Below are 16,966 nucleotides of genomic sequence, written 5' to 3'. Positions count from 1 at the left end.
GGGCAGTGGCGACAAGAGAAACGCCGCTGATCAGTCAGCCGGCAGTTCTCCCTCCCCAGCGGCCTCCTCTCTGTCGCCCTCCCACCGAGCTGCCTGATTGAGTTCTCGGCCGACGAGGGCCAAGCGGGTGTCCGCTAAGAAGAAACATAGCAAGAATACATCAGGATGCTGGGGGGAAAAGGAAATGGCATTGGGATTTCAACTAAAAAAAAAGATTGGAGGAAAGTGACAGGAAGTTGGAAATCACATTACCAAATTAGCGGGAAAGAAAATGCAAGGAGGGCAGCAGAAGTCACGTCTGAGTCTCAGACAGAGGCGGCGATGAATCACTGAACAATATTAGCACTGTCTCATCTCATGGTAAAACAATACAGGTTATGCTGCAAAATATATCGGAACATACTAAAATGGCACTCAGAATAGGTGGAAAAATCCATGTGAACATTTCCACTCATCCATTTATATAGTTTGTTGAGTACATTTCCTTCCATTCAAAAGATGTATTTATAATTTATATTCTGTTTTAAAGCCAGTAACATATTGAACAGACAAAAAAATATGACATTTTGCTGTTCATCACAGTGTGCTAGTGGTTAACACATCTGACTTACAGTTCTGAAGTTCAGGTTCAAATCTCGCACGATGTTAGCTAAGGATGTAACAATAATATAATGACAATATTGCGATATTAAAATTGAACAATTTTCAGCAGTGTAAAGTTACTATTTTGTCCAGAATTAATTTGATAACTTCATTATTTTTCATATACAATTAATACCTTTAAAAAGTAAGTAAATTTTCTACTTGCTGTTGACTGGTGGTGACATCATCTACGCTGAGGAAGTAGGTAACGGCCAATCATGGCTCACCTGTTTTCTGGGTTTTATGATTGGTCGTTACCTACTTATTCAGCACAGGTGATGTCAACACCAGTCAACAGCAAGGAGAAAAATTACTTTTTAAAGGTATTAATTGTACATGAAAAATAATGAAGTTACCACATTAATTAATTATAGACAAAATATTAACTTTTTACTGGTGAAATTGGCTCAATGAGTCAAGTATTCATTTAAGAGTGGCACATCCCTCAAAGCATGCCAGGCTGCATTGCAGTTCCAGCACCCTCTGGTGGTTAGTTTATCAGTGCAGTTTAATTTTACTTAGGTATGTTTTGGCCAGCTAAGTTTAAGAGGTGCAGCACAAAACACACAATATTTTTTATTTAAAAAAAAAAAAAAATTCAATAAGAGCTTCTTTTTTTATATAGTATATATTTTTTAATAGTCGGCTATCATGAGTTTTTATATATATATATATATATATATATATATATATATATATATATATATATATATATATATATATATATATATAGCCAACCTCTCGACAACATCGTGATAATTAAGGTATTGTGTTTAACTAGCTTGGCAGTCAACTCAAAATATTTGTTGACATTTATTTTCACAGGAACGATTCGAGGCGGCCTTTCGGATCTACGACGATCAGGCGACCTTCCAATTGTTCAAAAGCTTCCGGAGAGTCCGGATCAACTTCAGCACCCCCGAGCCAGCCGCCCGCGCTCGCATCGAGCTGCACGAGTCCGAGTTCAACGGCCGCAAGCTCAAACTCTATTTTGCCCAGGTGAGGCGACAGCGCTCGTACACTACAGTGAGAAATACTCACTCTGAGGTAACACATTTTTGTGACAAGCTGTATCACATCATCCATAGCGCTGTCATCGATCATCTATATGACTTGTCTGCCTCTCATTATGTAATTATAAGAGGATTAAAGATTTTAGCGCAGAGACAATTACCTTAGATATAAATAAATTGTGGGGCAAAGCTTGTCATTATATTCACATAGACTGAAGAATGAAGAATGTGCTTTTTGCACTTTTGTGCAAAAAAAAATAAAAAAAATCACACACCACCGGTAGGTGCACCACATTGGTCGGGTGTCAGGCGATTAAAAATTTTAATCATAATTATTTGCATGACTTCAATAATTAACTCACAATTAATCACAAATTACTCACACATTTTGTATCTGTTCTGAATGTACAATAAAATATTATTTTCATATCTTATCATTCATTCTTATTTACATATTAGTGGAGAAAATATGTTAACCTAGTTGCAGCTTTTATTTCATTGATACAATAATTTCGTAGTAATTCATAAAATTGTAAAAATGTACTTTAAAAAAAAAAGTGTGACATTGATTTGTCGTTTTTCTGCCACTAGATGGCATAATTGTATTTGTTAGATATTGGTGACATCTCAGTGCATTTTTCTTTTCATATTCATATTCAACTCATTCACTCCCAGCTATTTTCACTGAAGCCACCCACTTCGCTCCCGGCTGTTTTACTGGATTTTGACTGATTTCGCAAGACCCACAGATTATTTTGTTCTATTGCTATAAAGATATGGAACCTACCAAAAGAAAGATTAGTCTTTCGGTTTTGCAGCAATACCATTAGAATATAGTTAAGTTTTATCATTATTCACAAATCTCTTGGGGAAAACGGCTTGTTGCAGCGTGGCCCTGGTTGATCTCTTATACTCTGCTGCCACCTGCTGGCCGTTTTCTTTCTTTTTTTTTTTTTTTGTTGTAACAACTACCATTGCTTTAAGCGACCACTTCAGTTCAGAGGCTGCATCAAAGCCTTCTGTATCCTCTAGCATAAAAAAAACCCCAATAAAACAAAAAAACAACAACGTATAAATACGTTTTTTGGGACCATGGCAATATTTAAAATAGAACATTTTTATACGTTTTTTGGGAACAAATGAGTTAAGAGCTGTCAAATCTCGTGAACTTCTGCCCCCATAACTAACTTGAATAAAATTAAATCTTTTCTAGAGAAAGTAAACTCAGTCACCTGACATCACTTGTCGACATCATTGCTACCGCCAGGTCCAAAATGGCGACGAGGACATCGACAAATCCTACCTGGCGCCCCCGCAGCCCGTCAAACAGTTCCTGATCTCGCCGCCCGCCTCACCGCCCGTTGGCTGGAGTCAAAGCGAGGACGCCACGCCGGTCATCAACTACGACCTGCTGTGCGCGGTCGCCAAGCTGGGACCCGGTTAGTACCCCGTAGTTAGGAGCGGAAAATGAGTTGTTAGGTTCCTGTTAGGAGCAAGCATGGATTTTTAACATGGATGAATCGTAACCGTTTAGTTGATGACGTTCTCCCTGAGGGAGGTTGGTTTTTGTTTGCACCCAATAACTCCTGTAATCACGCCATGGTGTCTATTACAGAGCGACTTCCCGGCAACCTCTTTCCTATTGTCAGCACAACGTGAGACATGAGTCACATTTCGGATAGCAACCTTTTGGAGAAAATGTCAGGAAGCACAAAAGGAAAAGCATCTCCCTGATTGTGCTCTTTAAAGCTTATCTGTTGTTATTCCTTTTCCCCCCTTTATCAGCGAAAACCTGTTTAATGTGTCCTCACACGGACCGTCCCTCCGCGGAGGCGACTGTTTGGACAATGGTGCTCTGTTGCCATGGCAACGCAGGGAGTCAGGAAGTGGCTTCCCCTCCAGAGTCACTCTCGAATAGAGAGTTGTTGGGTTTGGGCCCACAGCGCACTGACGCCCTCTGTTGGCTCACTGTGGTGACGGCACATTGTCATTCCTCCTCAAGGCCAATTTCCTCTGTTTCGGCTTATCGCCGTGGCAACTGTGATGCGAAACTGAGTCACCTGTGCTTGTCACATCAGGCCGAAAACACACGTTCATTTATTGCATGGCTTATTTAGTCCAAAGCAACAATATTGAACCTTATTATTTGAAGTGCCTGGTGAGTGTGTGTAGCATAGTGCAGATTGATGTTATTTTCTAAGCATATCATACGTTTAGCAAATAGTGACACTGTTACAGTGTGTAGGAGTTGTCTTTTATTTGTCACATTTTTAAGGAATAGGGACATGTTATACTTGTTTATTTTTACATCCATAACTCATTAACATATTACATTTAAACTTAAACAAGTATAAATATAAGTTAACCATGTAATTTCAACAAAAGAAAATACTGACTGACTAATAATGAAGAAGGAACAGAAAGGTTTTTGCACAGTACATACAGTATGTCGTTAGCCTAAAAGCATAATTGCGAGGGGTGTAACGAAAAACCTATCTATCTATCTATCTATCTATCTATCTATCTATCTATCTATCTATCTATCTATCTATCTATCTATCTATCTATCTAGCTAGCTAGCTAGCTAGCTAGCTAGCTATCTCGCAGTACCTATCTATGTACAGTTGTGATCAAAAGTAGAACATAGTATTAGTAGTAAAAAGAACATTATTGCAAAAAAAACAAACAAACAAAAAAAAACATTTTTGGGGTTGACTTCCCCTTACCCTTAAGATTTATTTTCATGCCTATGTGAACATACAGTATCGATCTATTTCTATCTACTATATCTACTATATGGAACTACAGTATGTATCTATCTATCTATCTATCTATCTATCTATCTATCTATCTATCTATCTATCTATCTATCTATCTATCTATCTATTTGATGAAAACTGACCTAATAAACTACTGTACAGTATTTGAATGTTATTTGGAGAGCTAAATATTTTCGTTAGGCGTCAAAAATGAATCTGTGGTTATGACAGGTGAGAAGTACGAGCTGCACGCTGGCACGGAGTCCACCCCGAGCGTGGTGGTGCACGTGTGCGAGAGCGAGACGGAGGACGACGAAGCGGCGCGGCCCAAGCAGGAAATCGTGCAGACCAGACGTCCCGACGGCCCCCCGAAGGTCTTCAACTAGACCCCCGCCACCCCCCCCCCCCCACCCCCCCCCCCACCCCCTTACAGGCCGATTGTTGACCTGCAACAAAACCCGTCCTCTCTCTCGCTCGCTCGCTCTTTGTCTCTCTCTCTCTCTTCTGTCTCATCTTTGCACTCAGAGAGCGCCGCCGCTGTCATTCCAGCTCAAAAACAGACAAACATTGCTCCAGTTTTTGTGGGCTATCGGATGAGGCGGCTTGGAGGGGATGCAGAGGGGACACACACGCATACATATTCACCACATTCCTGCGGCGGGGCACCCTTTGACTCCCGCCCCGGCCCGCCGAAGCACAGCAGCCGCAGACACAAACACACACGCACACAACACACACTCGTCACACACGTCGCTAGCCGGTTAGCGTGTTAGCTCCCCCGCACACCTCATTGTTTAGCGATGATTCGTGTGTTTTGGGGCGATTTGCAAATTTTTTTGGTTCCTTTTTTTTCCACTCATGTTCATATCAGCTTGCATCGGGATGCATGTACATATTCTACAGCGTGAAACAACACTAATAAAGTGAATATTTAACGTCACGCACACTGCACGGAGCGCCATATGTGACTAACAAAAAAAAAGTTGTGGCTGAATATTTCTCCTGTTTTTTAATTTAATTTAATTGCTAGATGTGTGTTCTTAATGTCTACTTGATACACTTTTTGCATGCTAACGACATGGAAGTTTAGTTTTTTTGTTTGCATGCAGAGCTCCAAATGGCGTCTTCATTTTTATCCTCCATTTGAATTCTTCAAACTCCCTCCGTGTTATCAACATCATTTTCTATCGTTTATTCGGACCGCAACTCCTTTTTTTGCAAGGGCAGGGGCGTCGTCCCGGTGTTTTCCAGCTTGTACATAGCGCTTGGTCTTTGTAGACGTTTTTTCTAGTCCAAGAGGGAAAGCTGCCTGATGAGATGTCAACCAAAGCATTCTCACGAATTTCCTTCAATAAAGACATTAAACGTGCGCGGTTATTGAATGAGTTTTCGACTCTAGCACGACTTTAGCATTAGCTTTAGCATCCATCTTTGCCTCACAGTGTTTTGTTTCACGGAATCATGTCTCTTTCGTGTCCGCTATGTATGCTAGCTAATGCTATAAAACGGAAATAAATGAATAATCACGGAGCTTAATCATTTTTTTAATTGTTGTATTTATTTGCTTCTGTAGGCAGACTGAGGAAAGCGGTAAATTCCTAAATCAGTGTAGCTAAATAGGCGGTTAGCAACTGGAGTGCGGCTAATGAGTTGTGTGATTCATAATTGTCATAATTGGTCATTATACGCGTGGCAATTTTTGCTCACATTTTAAAAATCAGTATGTGTGTACACTGATTCAGACGCTAACAGCAGTGGCGTGAGCGTACGACAAGCTAACCAAGCTAGCGGCTAACAGTGAAGGAGCTTTTCAAATCTCTCTAATGTTCGCCTGCTCGACAACTTTAACGGAGGTTCGCGTGGATGTAGCTCACAACCCTAATGAGAACTCAAAGTATATAATAAAATGGATGGATTGTTGATCTCACGTTAGCTTTCTTTATTCATTCATTTACACTTTATTACATTAGCATGGTGTGGAGAACAATGATATACACTACTATCAAAAAATTTAGGGATGTTGGGCGTTCAGGTGAAATTTGTAATGAGCATCAAACGCACTATAAACCTGTTTAACTATTGACCAATTTAATAGGCAATTTTCAAACATAAAAATTAACAAAGAGGCTTCAGGATATTTTACACCACTCCCATTTGTTACTAAACATAAAGCGGAGAGGATTTTGTGCATTTAAAACTACATAGCTTTGCCTTGTGAAACACTCCACTTAGCTGTTAGCTTAGCGCTAACAAACAAGACGAAACGCCATTGACATGCTAATGGTTAGCATCGATAGTCACTTCTTTCGCCTCTCTCATTGACGAATATTCCAGCATTGTACTGAGTTACCGTCTTAGTAGAGGAAGTCTAATTTCATTTGTGTCTGCATGGTTACAGTATTATATTGCCTCCCAGTGGCCAAGGCAGGTACACCAGAAGGAGCAGCACAATGTATTGGATTGCTGTATTGTATAGCAGTTGAACATGTGCATTCAAATGTATAAAGGAAGTCAAATTCTGTTCATCTGTAAAGGTTTTAGGGCCTTCACGGTTTATCCTGAAATTTGACTGTGAGTAATGTCCAAATTTGGAACAAACAGGAATACCTCTGAGGGATTCATTTGTTTCATTTGTGGCCCACAGGTCGCAGGTTGCCCACCACTGTGTAAAAGTGGTCCGTGCTCACATTTTAGATGGTAAGATTGCGATTTTTAGTCAACTAAAAGATGCATGTGAGCACTTTAACTCTGTTATTGTGATTGTCTCCTTTGCACCCGTCTTTCGTTCTTTGTGTTTGTCCAACACCTTCACTGGCCTTTACGAGCATGTGGCACTCGTTTTTTTGTTTTTGTTTTGTTTTTTCCTGTCACATCATGGATGACTTTTTTTGTGTGTGTTCGCCCTCAAAAAAAAAAAAAAAAAAGCATCTCACCATTTTTATTCAAGATGTCGATGTGTGACAGAAATGGGAAGCAGCTTGGCTACTTAAAGGGCCAGCGACATGATGACTTTTTTGTACTCTCTGTGCTCACAGACGTGTGTGTACGTGTATATTTTTGTACATATGCCAAATTTTTATGTTGCTGAGGCGCCGTCCCAGCAGTGTGTATACACGTGTGTGCGCGCGCGCTTTGTCACGGCTTCTCTCGGATGATGTTGATGATAATGAAGTGCGATGATCATTTCAGTTAAAAAAAAAAAAAAAAAAAAAAAACAGAAGGTCGATGATGTTTGTCACTATTGTATTGTTTGTTATTTTATTTTTGTTGAATATTTTGGTTGACATGTGACTAATATGTCTTGTATGGTAGGAAAATCCAGAAAACAAAGTAGCAAAATGAGCAATAATTTACAGTTGTTATAATACCGGTATGTGTGTTTTCTTGTTCTTTCTCTCTTAACTGTATCTGCTTCTATTTGTGTAGTATTGTTTCACATAGACAACATACATAAAGACTTCTTCTTAAAACCTATGTTTGGTGTCGTTTATAACAAGCCAGTGCAGATGATTTTTTTTAAAAAGGTGTAAGAAGAATCCGCATCATGTGATTGTCTTGGTGTCATTTCGTTTACGACTGAAAAGGAAAACCACTCCCATTTTTATCTATAGGTCAAACACCTCTGAATGCTTGTGCAGGAAATCTTGTGAAGTGAATGAACAACTGGGTACGGATAGAGTCTAAAAAAGCGCAAGCCCTGACAAAGGCAGCATAGATTGTATTTTCCCTTATGCAGGCAGCACTTCGTCGCCGAACTGCCAAATTACACTTAAGTTTGGTGCCGATGTGAGCGGTGCGTGCATCGATGATGTCAGCAAACGAATCAAGTTGTATCAATTATCAGACTAATCTGTCGGCCTCCAACAACACTGTTATCAAAAGTATGTTCATGCTAGCTGTTAGCTGCCTGCTACCATAACTCAACTTTAATAAAACAGGACATCTGAAACTAAGTGCTCTACATAAAGAATGAATATTCAACATTAAAATATAGTTGTATATATTTTAGTTATTAAAACTGTATTTCTTTAACAACAACAACAGCAACAAAAACACTCCTGTAGTGCCTCCACTGTCTTTAGACAAGATATCTTGGCCACATAAATTGTCGAAAAGGAACAACTTTGAAGTTTTAATGAACAGGGATTCTAATTTGCACAAGTGTATGTTTCTCTATTTTGTGCATAGATTTCATTACAGAGGTTGATGAATGTGAACAAATTTTCTTTTGACAGGTGTGCCTAATGTTTTGTCCGTTGTGTTTCTTTTCCTCCTCTAGTGTTTACATTAAGATTCCTCAGTAAATACTTGCCACACTATTAAAGCACATTAGTCACGTTTTGTGTTTAGTCAAGTTTCCCTTTATACTACAGTGTCAATCAACAGACTAGCCTTGAGACACAGCAGATGATATGACTGAGGACTACATAAGATAACTGCTTCTCTGATTTTCCTCGGGTGAACATGTCGACTATTGTTATCATTTTAAAAGTAATACTGTTTCATTTTCAATGGATTGTATTAAGCTTGTTTAGTTTAAGACTTAGCTCATCTCTCGAGGTCTAACGCGTTATTATGCTAACCAGCTAACTCACTAGCATAATGTTAGGTTAGCATATGAACAAACCATACAGAGAGTGCCCCACTATTCGTATACATTAAATTATTCTTCATCCATTATAAATTATGGAGATTCAGTCATTTTTTTGCTGTTTAATTCAAAACACTCATATTAAATGAGTCTGATGCTATTTGTTAGCCAGTCTATGGGGTTTGTAATGCATGTTAGCATTGCCGGTAAGCTAAACTGACAAATATGAGCCAAATATATGTGGTTTTAAATTCTGCACACAACTTGTCATTCTTATTACGTTAAGTTTGATAGTCAATGTCAACTGAGAGTGTCAATATGTATAATATGAGTTGAGTGGAGTTCACTGCCGCTATACAGTGCTCATATTTGAGATTTTTGCTCACAAGTCAAAGCCGAAAATCAGCCGGACGCTGGCTAATAATACAAAAACACACAAGTCGAGTCACAAACGTGTGTTCACTTTCAAGTAGTAGTACATCACATATGGGAAGTTTTACTACATTTACAACCCCTTAGGTTGGAAACATGAGTTCCAAAAATTCGCCTCATTTCCATCCAAAAATGTTATACGTAAATTAAGTAAACTTTAGCCATTTGCCAGAATGTGCATTTGCTACATGCACTTCTTTAGTGGACTGAAAGCTGACCTCCATGCAGGTTTTTAATCTGCTTTTATGTAAGGCTGGTGCAGTGTCATGTGAACACCTGGGAATGCCAAACAATGTGTTCACTTCATACTTGCTCACAAAAAAGCTACAGTAGCTGCATTTATAGCCTCCGGATGGTTACCGGAGAGCACAATGATTTGTTGGCATCGTTTAAGGGGGTAGACCACAAGTGAGGGTGTGTTACTGGAGATAGAATAAGACCAAGCTACCTCACGCATTCACTTCTACACCAAACATTGGAGTTAATATTCAACTACTCGTGTGTCAGTGCAAGGACAACTGCATTTGTGATAACACTTTAAGAAAGCAAAGTCAGCCAGAATGGCACTCAACAATTTCATTTCAGTTTACTCATTTTTAAAATGAATTGGTTATCGGAATTTAATTCAGCCAAATATCGGCGTCAACATTGGCCTAAAAAAAATCCATATTGGGCAGACCCCAATTAAAATCAAAATTGCAGGATGTAATGGCATGATCAAGTGTCAATACTCAGTACAACGTTGACTGAGTACTTGTACTCATACTCAGTATGTGGCGCATCCCTAGTTGCGGTATTATGTATGGGAATCCCTCAAATAATTGAGTGTACTGTTACAACCAGGCACACCCTGGCGTGTGACTTCCCGCTGATTTCACCGCAAGTGTGGCCGCCGCCTCCGCTTTTTTGATCAGGCACCAAGGCAGGCACGCCTCGGGGGGCCGAGCGGGAGGACCTGAAAAACCAGCTGCCTCAGATTTAGCACACCAATAAGAAACCTCCTCCTCTTGCTCACTTTACTCACACATAGCAAGAGAGAGAGAGCGCGAACGAGTGGCGGCCTCTTTTGTCCCACAGCTGTATTTGGTGAGACAGAGGGGGCGGGTTTGGAGTCTCCCAAGTTGGATAACTTCACTCCTCTCTGGTGGACTATGCCCCCCTCAGTCCAGTAAGGGAGGGAGGGGGGTGGGGGAGGGTCAGGTGGAGAGACGTGAGCTCCTCATCCTTCCACCTGGAGAAAACTCGGGTTGATATCACAGTGGAGCGTCCGTGGTAAGTTTTATACACTTTGCTGATTTTGGTGGCTTCTGTAATTATACTTTTCATGTAATTGGGTGGGGTCGGGGGGGGGGGGGTGTCAATGTGTCAATGAGGATGGACTGCAGCTCATGTTCCTCTCAGATTAAAGGAGGAAGACGGGGCTATCCAAAGTGTTTACAGTTCATTTTTGAGTGTTGCAAGATACTGTATGTAGTGGTGCTTTGCGATACGACTGATTCCGTTTTGTTTGTTTTTTTAGATAGGCGCCAATTTTTTTGTTTTGATGTGTGAGCGCAAACTGGAGATATGAGCGGTGGCATTAAAGAAACATAATAGTGAACAGTTCTTAAAAAAATAATAATAGAAAAACAGGTTTCAAGCTGTTTAGAGACACTTCCAGTTCAGGTTTATTGTCAAACTAAACATAAATGTAGGACAATTTTAAAACTAGCACCTAGCATTTCGTCTGCTAACTTAATGCATATGTATCATAATTAGAGCTGTCAAACTATTAAATTTTTTAATCAGATTAATCACTCCTTAAAATTTTGATGAATCCCGATTTATCGCTTAATTAAAAAGGCTTTTTATCAACATTTTTTGCCCGCCAAATTTAAAATGCACCTCTTATGTGTATTTTTTTTCGGCATTTAATGATAAGAGGACGTCTCATCCTCCTCTATTTCTAATCAGTTAATTACTTGCATCATTTAAAGTGGAAAAAAAATGACCCCAATAGTCTGACATGAACAAATATTCTGAATATCACACGCAAACATTTATTAAATGCTTCACTTTAATACATGTTATGTTATGTTTATTGTTCAAACACAACCTGTGCTATCTTTAACGTAGCCATCTGCTGTCAAGCTCAAGGATCATTTGCAGTCAAAATTAATGGTGCGATTAATCTGCATTAATACATGATTAATGCGATATTTTTTTTGTGATTAATTAATTAGTTAACGCTTTAACTTTGACAGCACTAATCATAATAATATATTCTTGAGAGACATCTATAATGTACATTCGTGTACAGTCTATCCAGCTGTCTTACTGCCGCCACTGGTTATTCAATTGATGGAAATTGTGACAAAAAATGTTTTACCGGTAATTCTTAAAAAAATAAATAATAATAATAATACAGTAATTAATCAAATTGAATTATGTAATTGCTGTCTGTTTTTTACAAGTACAATAATGTTGAGTGCAGTTTACCTAATTGAAAAACATTTCTTTATGGAAGAGAGGCTGGAACAAATTAATGACATTTCCATTCATTTTAATGGGAACAGATGACTTGAGTTACGAAGTGAATAAAATTTGACACGGCCCCTGCAAATACTGCCAGTACTACTACTAAAACTATAAATTATCTATTTTTATAGCACTTTTCAAGATCTACATCAACGCAAAGAAACTATATATAACTGTAATGAAATCCCGCTTTATTGAGGTTCGTCCACTATATCAAAGGCGTTCATTTTTTATATACAATTGTTAAAACCACAAAATACTTGATGAATTGGTTTTAGTGTATATGTAAAAAATTCAAATAGAAGAATGTCAAATTCGCCCTAGCATCTTTTGATGTTTCTGTATGCAGCCGCACGAGGATTAAGTTTTATATTCCCACCATTATTATCCAGGCTTCTCATCTCTTTATCATTCACCACTGTTGGGAATTCCTTTACTCATCACTAAAGACGTGCACAGATGTAAAATGTTTCTCAAGTTGTCAAGTTTTGGCGGAATGCTAATGACAACGTGTGCGGTGGTGCAGAATTGGCATTTGGAAGCTCAAAAAAAATCTTTGCTATGAAGCAACAGAAACAGCTTTCGGTATGATAAAATAATAATCATAATACTGTAGTATAATAATTAACGTAATGTCAAGCAGGTCTTGCTACAGCTCTTGTATCGGATATCATTTGATTGTGCAGGCGTATCTGTTCAAGTGTAGAGAGTGACCTCTATATTAAAAGTGAATGATTAGCTACAATCGAGGCTATAAATTCCTCTCATGGCCGATAAATCACCGTTACACGAGCTGAACTCACGTAGACGTTCGAGTATTTCATCGGCATCCGACTGCATCTGATGGCATTAAAAGATATTGTCAGTTATATATTGTAACATAACATTATTATCAAGTTAACATGAATGAATAAATAAATAAATTTGACGTGTGCCCATTTTTAGTCTCTTGTCTCAAAAATCAAATTAAAAAATATTTAAAAAATAAATAAGAAATATATATATTATAAAAGAATATATATATATATATATATATATAATTTAATTAATATATTAAATTAATTTATTAAATATATAATAATATATTATTAATTAATTTTAAAACCATTTTGACGTTGCTAACTGTCATGCAAATGTATCAAGAAAAGATGTTGCCATAGTAGAGGAAATTGATCTTTTGATATAACTTTACGTTTTACACCTGTATGTTCTCTTTGAATCCATTACATGTGATTCATTGTGCTGCTGTGGTCTTTAAATGTACGGGTCAGTTTAGTTCCTGTTCTGCTTGGTTTATAGACCATTAAACATGTTGTTTGCTGAAGGTAAAAGAGTATCACATGATGATTTGTAGAACAATATAGAGATTATAGTCACACACTGACGAGGAAGAACCAACCCATGACCTGATTTGCGAACGTTCCCCTTTACCTGATGTATGCAAATACGTCATCCTCACGCTCAATGACACACTCTTATGTACTGTATATTTTTCAATATACAGTAATTCTGTCACTATAACAGCTTGTGATGATGATAGCATGAAGGCAGAGACGAAAACTATATTTGGGAATGTTTTGTGTAAACTACCTTTCTATAAGGTCAGGGTGGTCTGCAACCTGTGGCTCTGAAGCTACATTTGGCTCTTTACTCCCTCTTCTGTGGCTCCCTGTGGATCTCTTAAAAAAAATATTTGTTTACATTTTTTTAGATAAAATACTGTATTCCTTAAATGAATTAATGATTAATGAATAATTAAAAATTCCAGAAATGTCAGAGTCCAAATTTTCAAGTTGTCAGAAAAAGAGAGGTGAAAGGTAGATTTAAAAAAAAAACTAAAAAAAAAAAAATAAGAATAATATCCAAAAAGTGACCATAAAATGTCCAAAAAGGAAGAAGAGAAGCAGAATATTAGCATAAAATGTTCATGAAATTGCCAAAAATGTAAGAGAATTACACACACAAAAAAGGCAGCAACTATAATGTTAAAAAAGTATCGATAAAATGTCCAAAAATAAAAGAAATCTTGAAAATTACCATAAAATGTCCAAAAACGCCAGAAAATTGATAGCAAAAAGTCGAAAAATAGCCATAAAATGTCCCAAAAATTAGAGAGAGAAGCAGAAAATTACCATAATAATGTCCATAACATTGCCAAAAAATGTCAGAAAGTTGACAGAAAGGCTGAAAAGTCTAAAAATCAATAAAAAAAAAAAAATAGAACAAAATTTTTTTTTTTAAACAAAGACGTATGGTTGAAGAAAATGATTCTCAAAGTATTGGATGCGACATATTTTTCTGTTCTGGTGTAGCTCTTGGCCCCTCAGTACATTAAACAAACACGAACGCACTTTTTCAATCATCACAATGTCAAAATGTTTTGTGACTCAAGACAGATTTTTGGTTACTTATCTGGCCTAAAATGGCTCTTTTGACAGTGAAGGTTGCTGACCCCTGGTAGAGGTAAAAATACACTCCGCCAGCCTTTCATTAGTTATGATTACTATTTTCATATTAAGAATACATTTGATTTATGTAGCACGGTAGCACCTAAAATACTATAAGCACTAATACGAACCACCTTGCAGTCATAACTATGCATATGCAGTATAAGACTGCCTATTATAAATATATAGACAGAGATTATACGCAAAACGCAGTCTAAACCAAAATTCATTTCAATCTAAACGATTTTAACTCGATGTATAATGACAGGATGTCCGACCATCAAGCAACCACTTATCAGGAGTTGTCACCTTTGCAAACAGTCCACATGATAAATGTTGCCGCTAGTGTGCACGGTGCATAATATGTCAACACCACCAGTGATTGTCGTGTAATGTTTGCTTAGGAGCAGGCGTTCCAAAGAGAACGTTACTACAATGTAAAATATTTTCTAGTCCATATAGCCTATACTGAATGTATGAGAAAATATGACGGAACTAAATTGCAATAAATCAATCAATAAATGTCCAATCTCGATTATTTGCAGACCATTTTTTGTGTGTTGTTTGTGCAGGTTCATGTTGAAGATGCAAACTTCAACCGCCTCACCTGAAAGCAACACGTCAACTTCCAGCATCACCAAATCCAAAGAACAAATCCTCATCCAAAGTGAGAGCCTTCCCATGATGCATTTCATCATGGTATCCATGTCATCAAATCAAATCACATTTTGTTGTTTATTCTCCCAGGTTCTGGTGCTATGATCGCTGTCATCGTCATCGGTATTATTGTCATACTCACCATTCTTCTCTTCATCCTGAAGACGTACAACAAGTAAGGCCGCATTCCTCTTAAATGGCGCATAGCAACTATAGGGAATAAACACACACACAGATGGATGATAAGCCCGGGAAGACAAACAGACAGCTTTGAACAAAGACGGAGACACTTTGTTGTCACTTTTGACTCCATATGAGGGCCCAGTATGCAAATACTCTACAGTACATACAACCAGGTCAGCATCTTCTCTGTATGTACAGAAATTAATTTGGCAATAATCATAACACAACGAATCCCCACCCATCCACAAAAGATGAAAATCAGCTCTCGAGACGGTTTAGTTTCATCCCTCTCACATGCTTGAAACAGATTTAAACTTATTTATCTCTGGGTTCAGACGGACCCACGCATCTCGACTCCTGGGGTCCAGCGGGGGCTCCAAACCTCGTAAGAAGACGCCCCAATCTCCAGTTCCAATCATGCCCATGGCCACCGTTGGAGTCAGTTCCGTGTCGGGCCATGTCCCCAATTCGAACGCCGGCTCGGCGCCGCGGCCTCGAGCGGAACTCAGCGCCGCAGGCCGCGTAGGAGAGTTCAGCACGGCCAGCAGGTCCACGGCGATTACCATCCATGACACATCGGGAAACACGTAGCGTCCGCTGAAAAGATTGACAGACGCGCCTTCCTGTATAGACTGAATCCTTTGGAAACATGACCTTGTTGTTATGGTTAATCTGAGACAAAATGTGAACAAAAGACACCACAAAAGGGCTTCAACAAGGATGTGAAGTGAGGCTGCTATAGTCAGTGTTTGCACTACCAGTCCTTGATTGGTCTAAATTAGCTATATATATATTTATTCAATCGAGTTAGTATCACATTCAGAAGAGACAAAACAAAAAAAGCATAACTCTCTCCTGGTTGCCAGTATAACACATTTTTTTAAGGACTGATTTATAGTTTACTCTCCCACACTTTATTTCCTGCCTATGTCTGTTTTCCCCCCGCATTTATGTTTATACCAACCAATTTTGCACTTTACTTTTCATTGTTTTCCATATTTGTAGTGTTTGTTATCTTTAGAGGGCATTGGACTGGAATAAAACTGGATGTTCTGCATTGTGGTATGATGTTTGATTTAATATTATTATAATAACTAATGGCAAAGTAGTTCATTCTGAATTTGGTGGAGGCCATGTGGGCTTCAGTTTCCATTCAGTGTTGGCGCAAATGCAAGCGTGAATATGGCTTGTGATTGACTGGGATAGGCTGCAGCTTCAAGCGACCCACAACAGGATAAACAGTTTCGGGCAGTGGTTCCTATCCACACAGAGACAGACACAGACACAGAGACAGAGACAGAGACAGAGACAGAGACAGAGAGAGAGAGAGAGAGAGAGAGAGAGAGAGAGAGAGAGAGAGAGAGAGAGAGAGAGAGAGAGAGAGAGAGAGAGAATCTAGCCTGTGATGTCGTATACAGTATTGAAGGCAGAACAATTAATTGCTCCACCACTAGATGGCAGAATGTGCATAATTATCCTGTTTATTCACCTGTTCCCATTTATAAAAAATATCAATACTAGATTTTGTGGTCAAGTAAACATGCCTAGATTTGTTCAAGAGATATAAATAAATCAATAAATAAATCAATAAATAAAGTAAAGCATGGGTCACCAACGTGCTGTCCGCAAGCACTTTAGCCTCCATATGAGTAACCTGCAGGTCGATTCCTGTAATAATAATAATAATAATATTAATAATAAAATGCTGGTGCCAATGCTGGTGCT

At 38.4% G+C, this 16,966-nt stretch overlaps 2 protein-coding genes and 1 long non-coding RNA gene across 4 annotated transcripts in view; 2 read left to right on the top strand and 1 right to left on the bottom strand.

Moving 5' to 3' along the window:
* The window catches only part of rcan3 (regulator of calcineurin 3), a 45,632-nt gene extending 37,744 nt beyond the window's left edge, over positions 1-7,888 (top strand). For both annotated transcript variants that reach the window (XM_077539156.1, XM_077539157.1), the window contains 3 exons: positions 1,468-1,641; positions 2,923-3,094; positions 4,646-7,888. In XM_077539156.1, the coding sequence (XP_077395282.1) occupies positions 1,468-1,641; positions 2,923-3,094; positions 4,646-4,800 (501 nt within the window). In that variant the 3' untranslated portion in view covers positions 4,801-7,888. The remainder of the gene's footprint in view (positions 1-1,467; positions 1,642-2,922; positions 3,095-4,645) is intronic.
* LOC144031764 (uncharacterized) lies at positions 95-847 on the bottom strand. The gene is made up of 3 exons (XR_013287604.1): positions 779-847; positions 612-649; positions 95-134 (listed from the first exon to the last, which is right to left on the bottom strand). It is a non-coding gene; the product is annotated as an uncharacterized LOC144031764 (long non-coding RNA).
* A 2,470-nt stretch (positions 7,889-10,358) lies between the features above and the next one.
* On the top strand, positions 10,359-16,298 carry ncmap (non-compact myelin associated protein). The gene is made up of 4 exons (XM_077539213.1): positions 10,359-10,709; positions 14,974-15,068; positions 15,149-15,233; positions 15,577-16,298. The coding sequence occupies exons 2-4, from the start codon at positions 14,978-14,980 to the stop codon at positions 15,830-15,832; spliced, it is 432 nt and encodes a 143-aa protein (XP_077395339.1). The 5' UTR covers positions 10,359-10,709; positions 14,974-14,977; the 3' UTR covers positions 15,833-16,298.
* Positions 16,299-16,966: the final 668 nt, after the last annotated feature.

Source organism: Festucalex cinctus, chromosome 12 (assembly GCF_051991245.1).
Source record: "Festucalex cinctus isolate MCC-2025b chromosome 12, RoL_Fcin_1.0, whole genome shotgun sequence".
Classification (NCBI taxonomy): domain Eukaryota; kingdom Metazoa; phylum Chordata; class Actinopteri; order Syngnathiformes; family Syngnathidae; genus Festucalex; species Festucalex cinctus.
Note: the sequence above shows the minus strand (reverse complement) of the source record. Positions and strands in the feature narration are given on the sequence as shown.

Coding starts and splice junctions, on each gene's coding strand:
- ncmap (XM_077539213.1), top strand. CDS start 14,978: ATGTTGAAGATGCAAACTTCAACCGCCTCACCTGAAAGCAACACGTCA. Junction 15,069..15,148: donor AGAACAAATCCTCATCCAAA/GTGAGAGCCTTC, acceptor TTATTCTCCCAG/GTTCTGGTGCTATGATCGCT. Junction 15,234..15,576: donor ATCCTGAAGACGTACAACAA/GTAAGGCCGCAT, acceptor CTCTGGGTTCAG/ACGGACCCACGCATCTCGAC.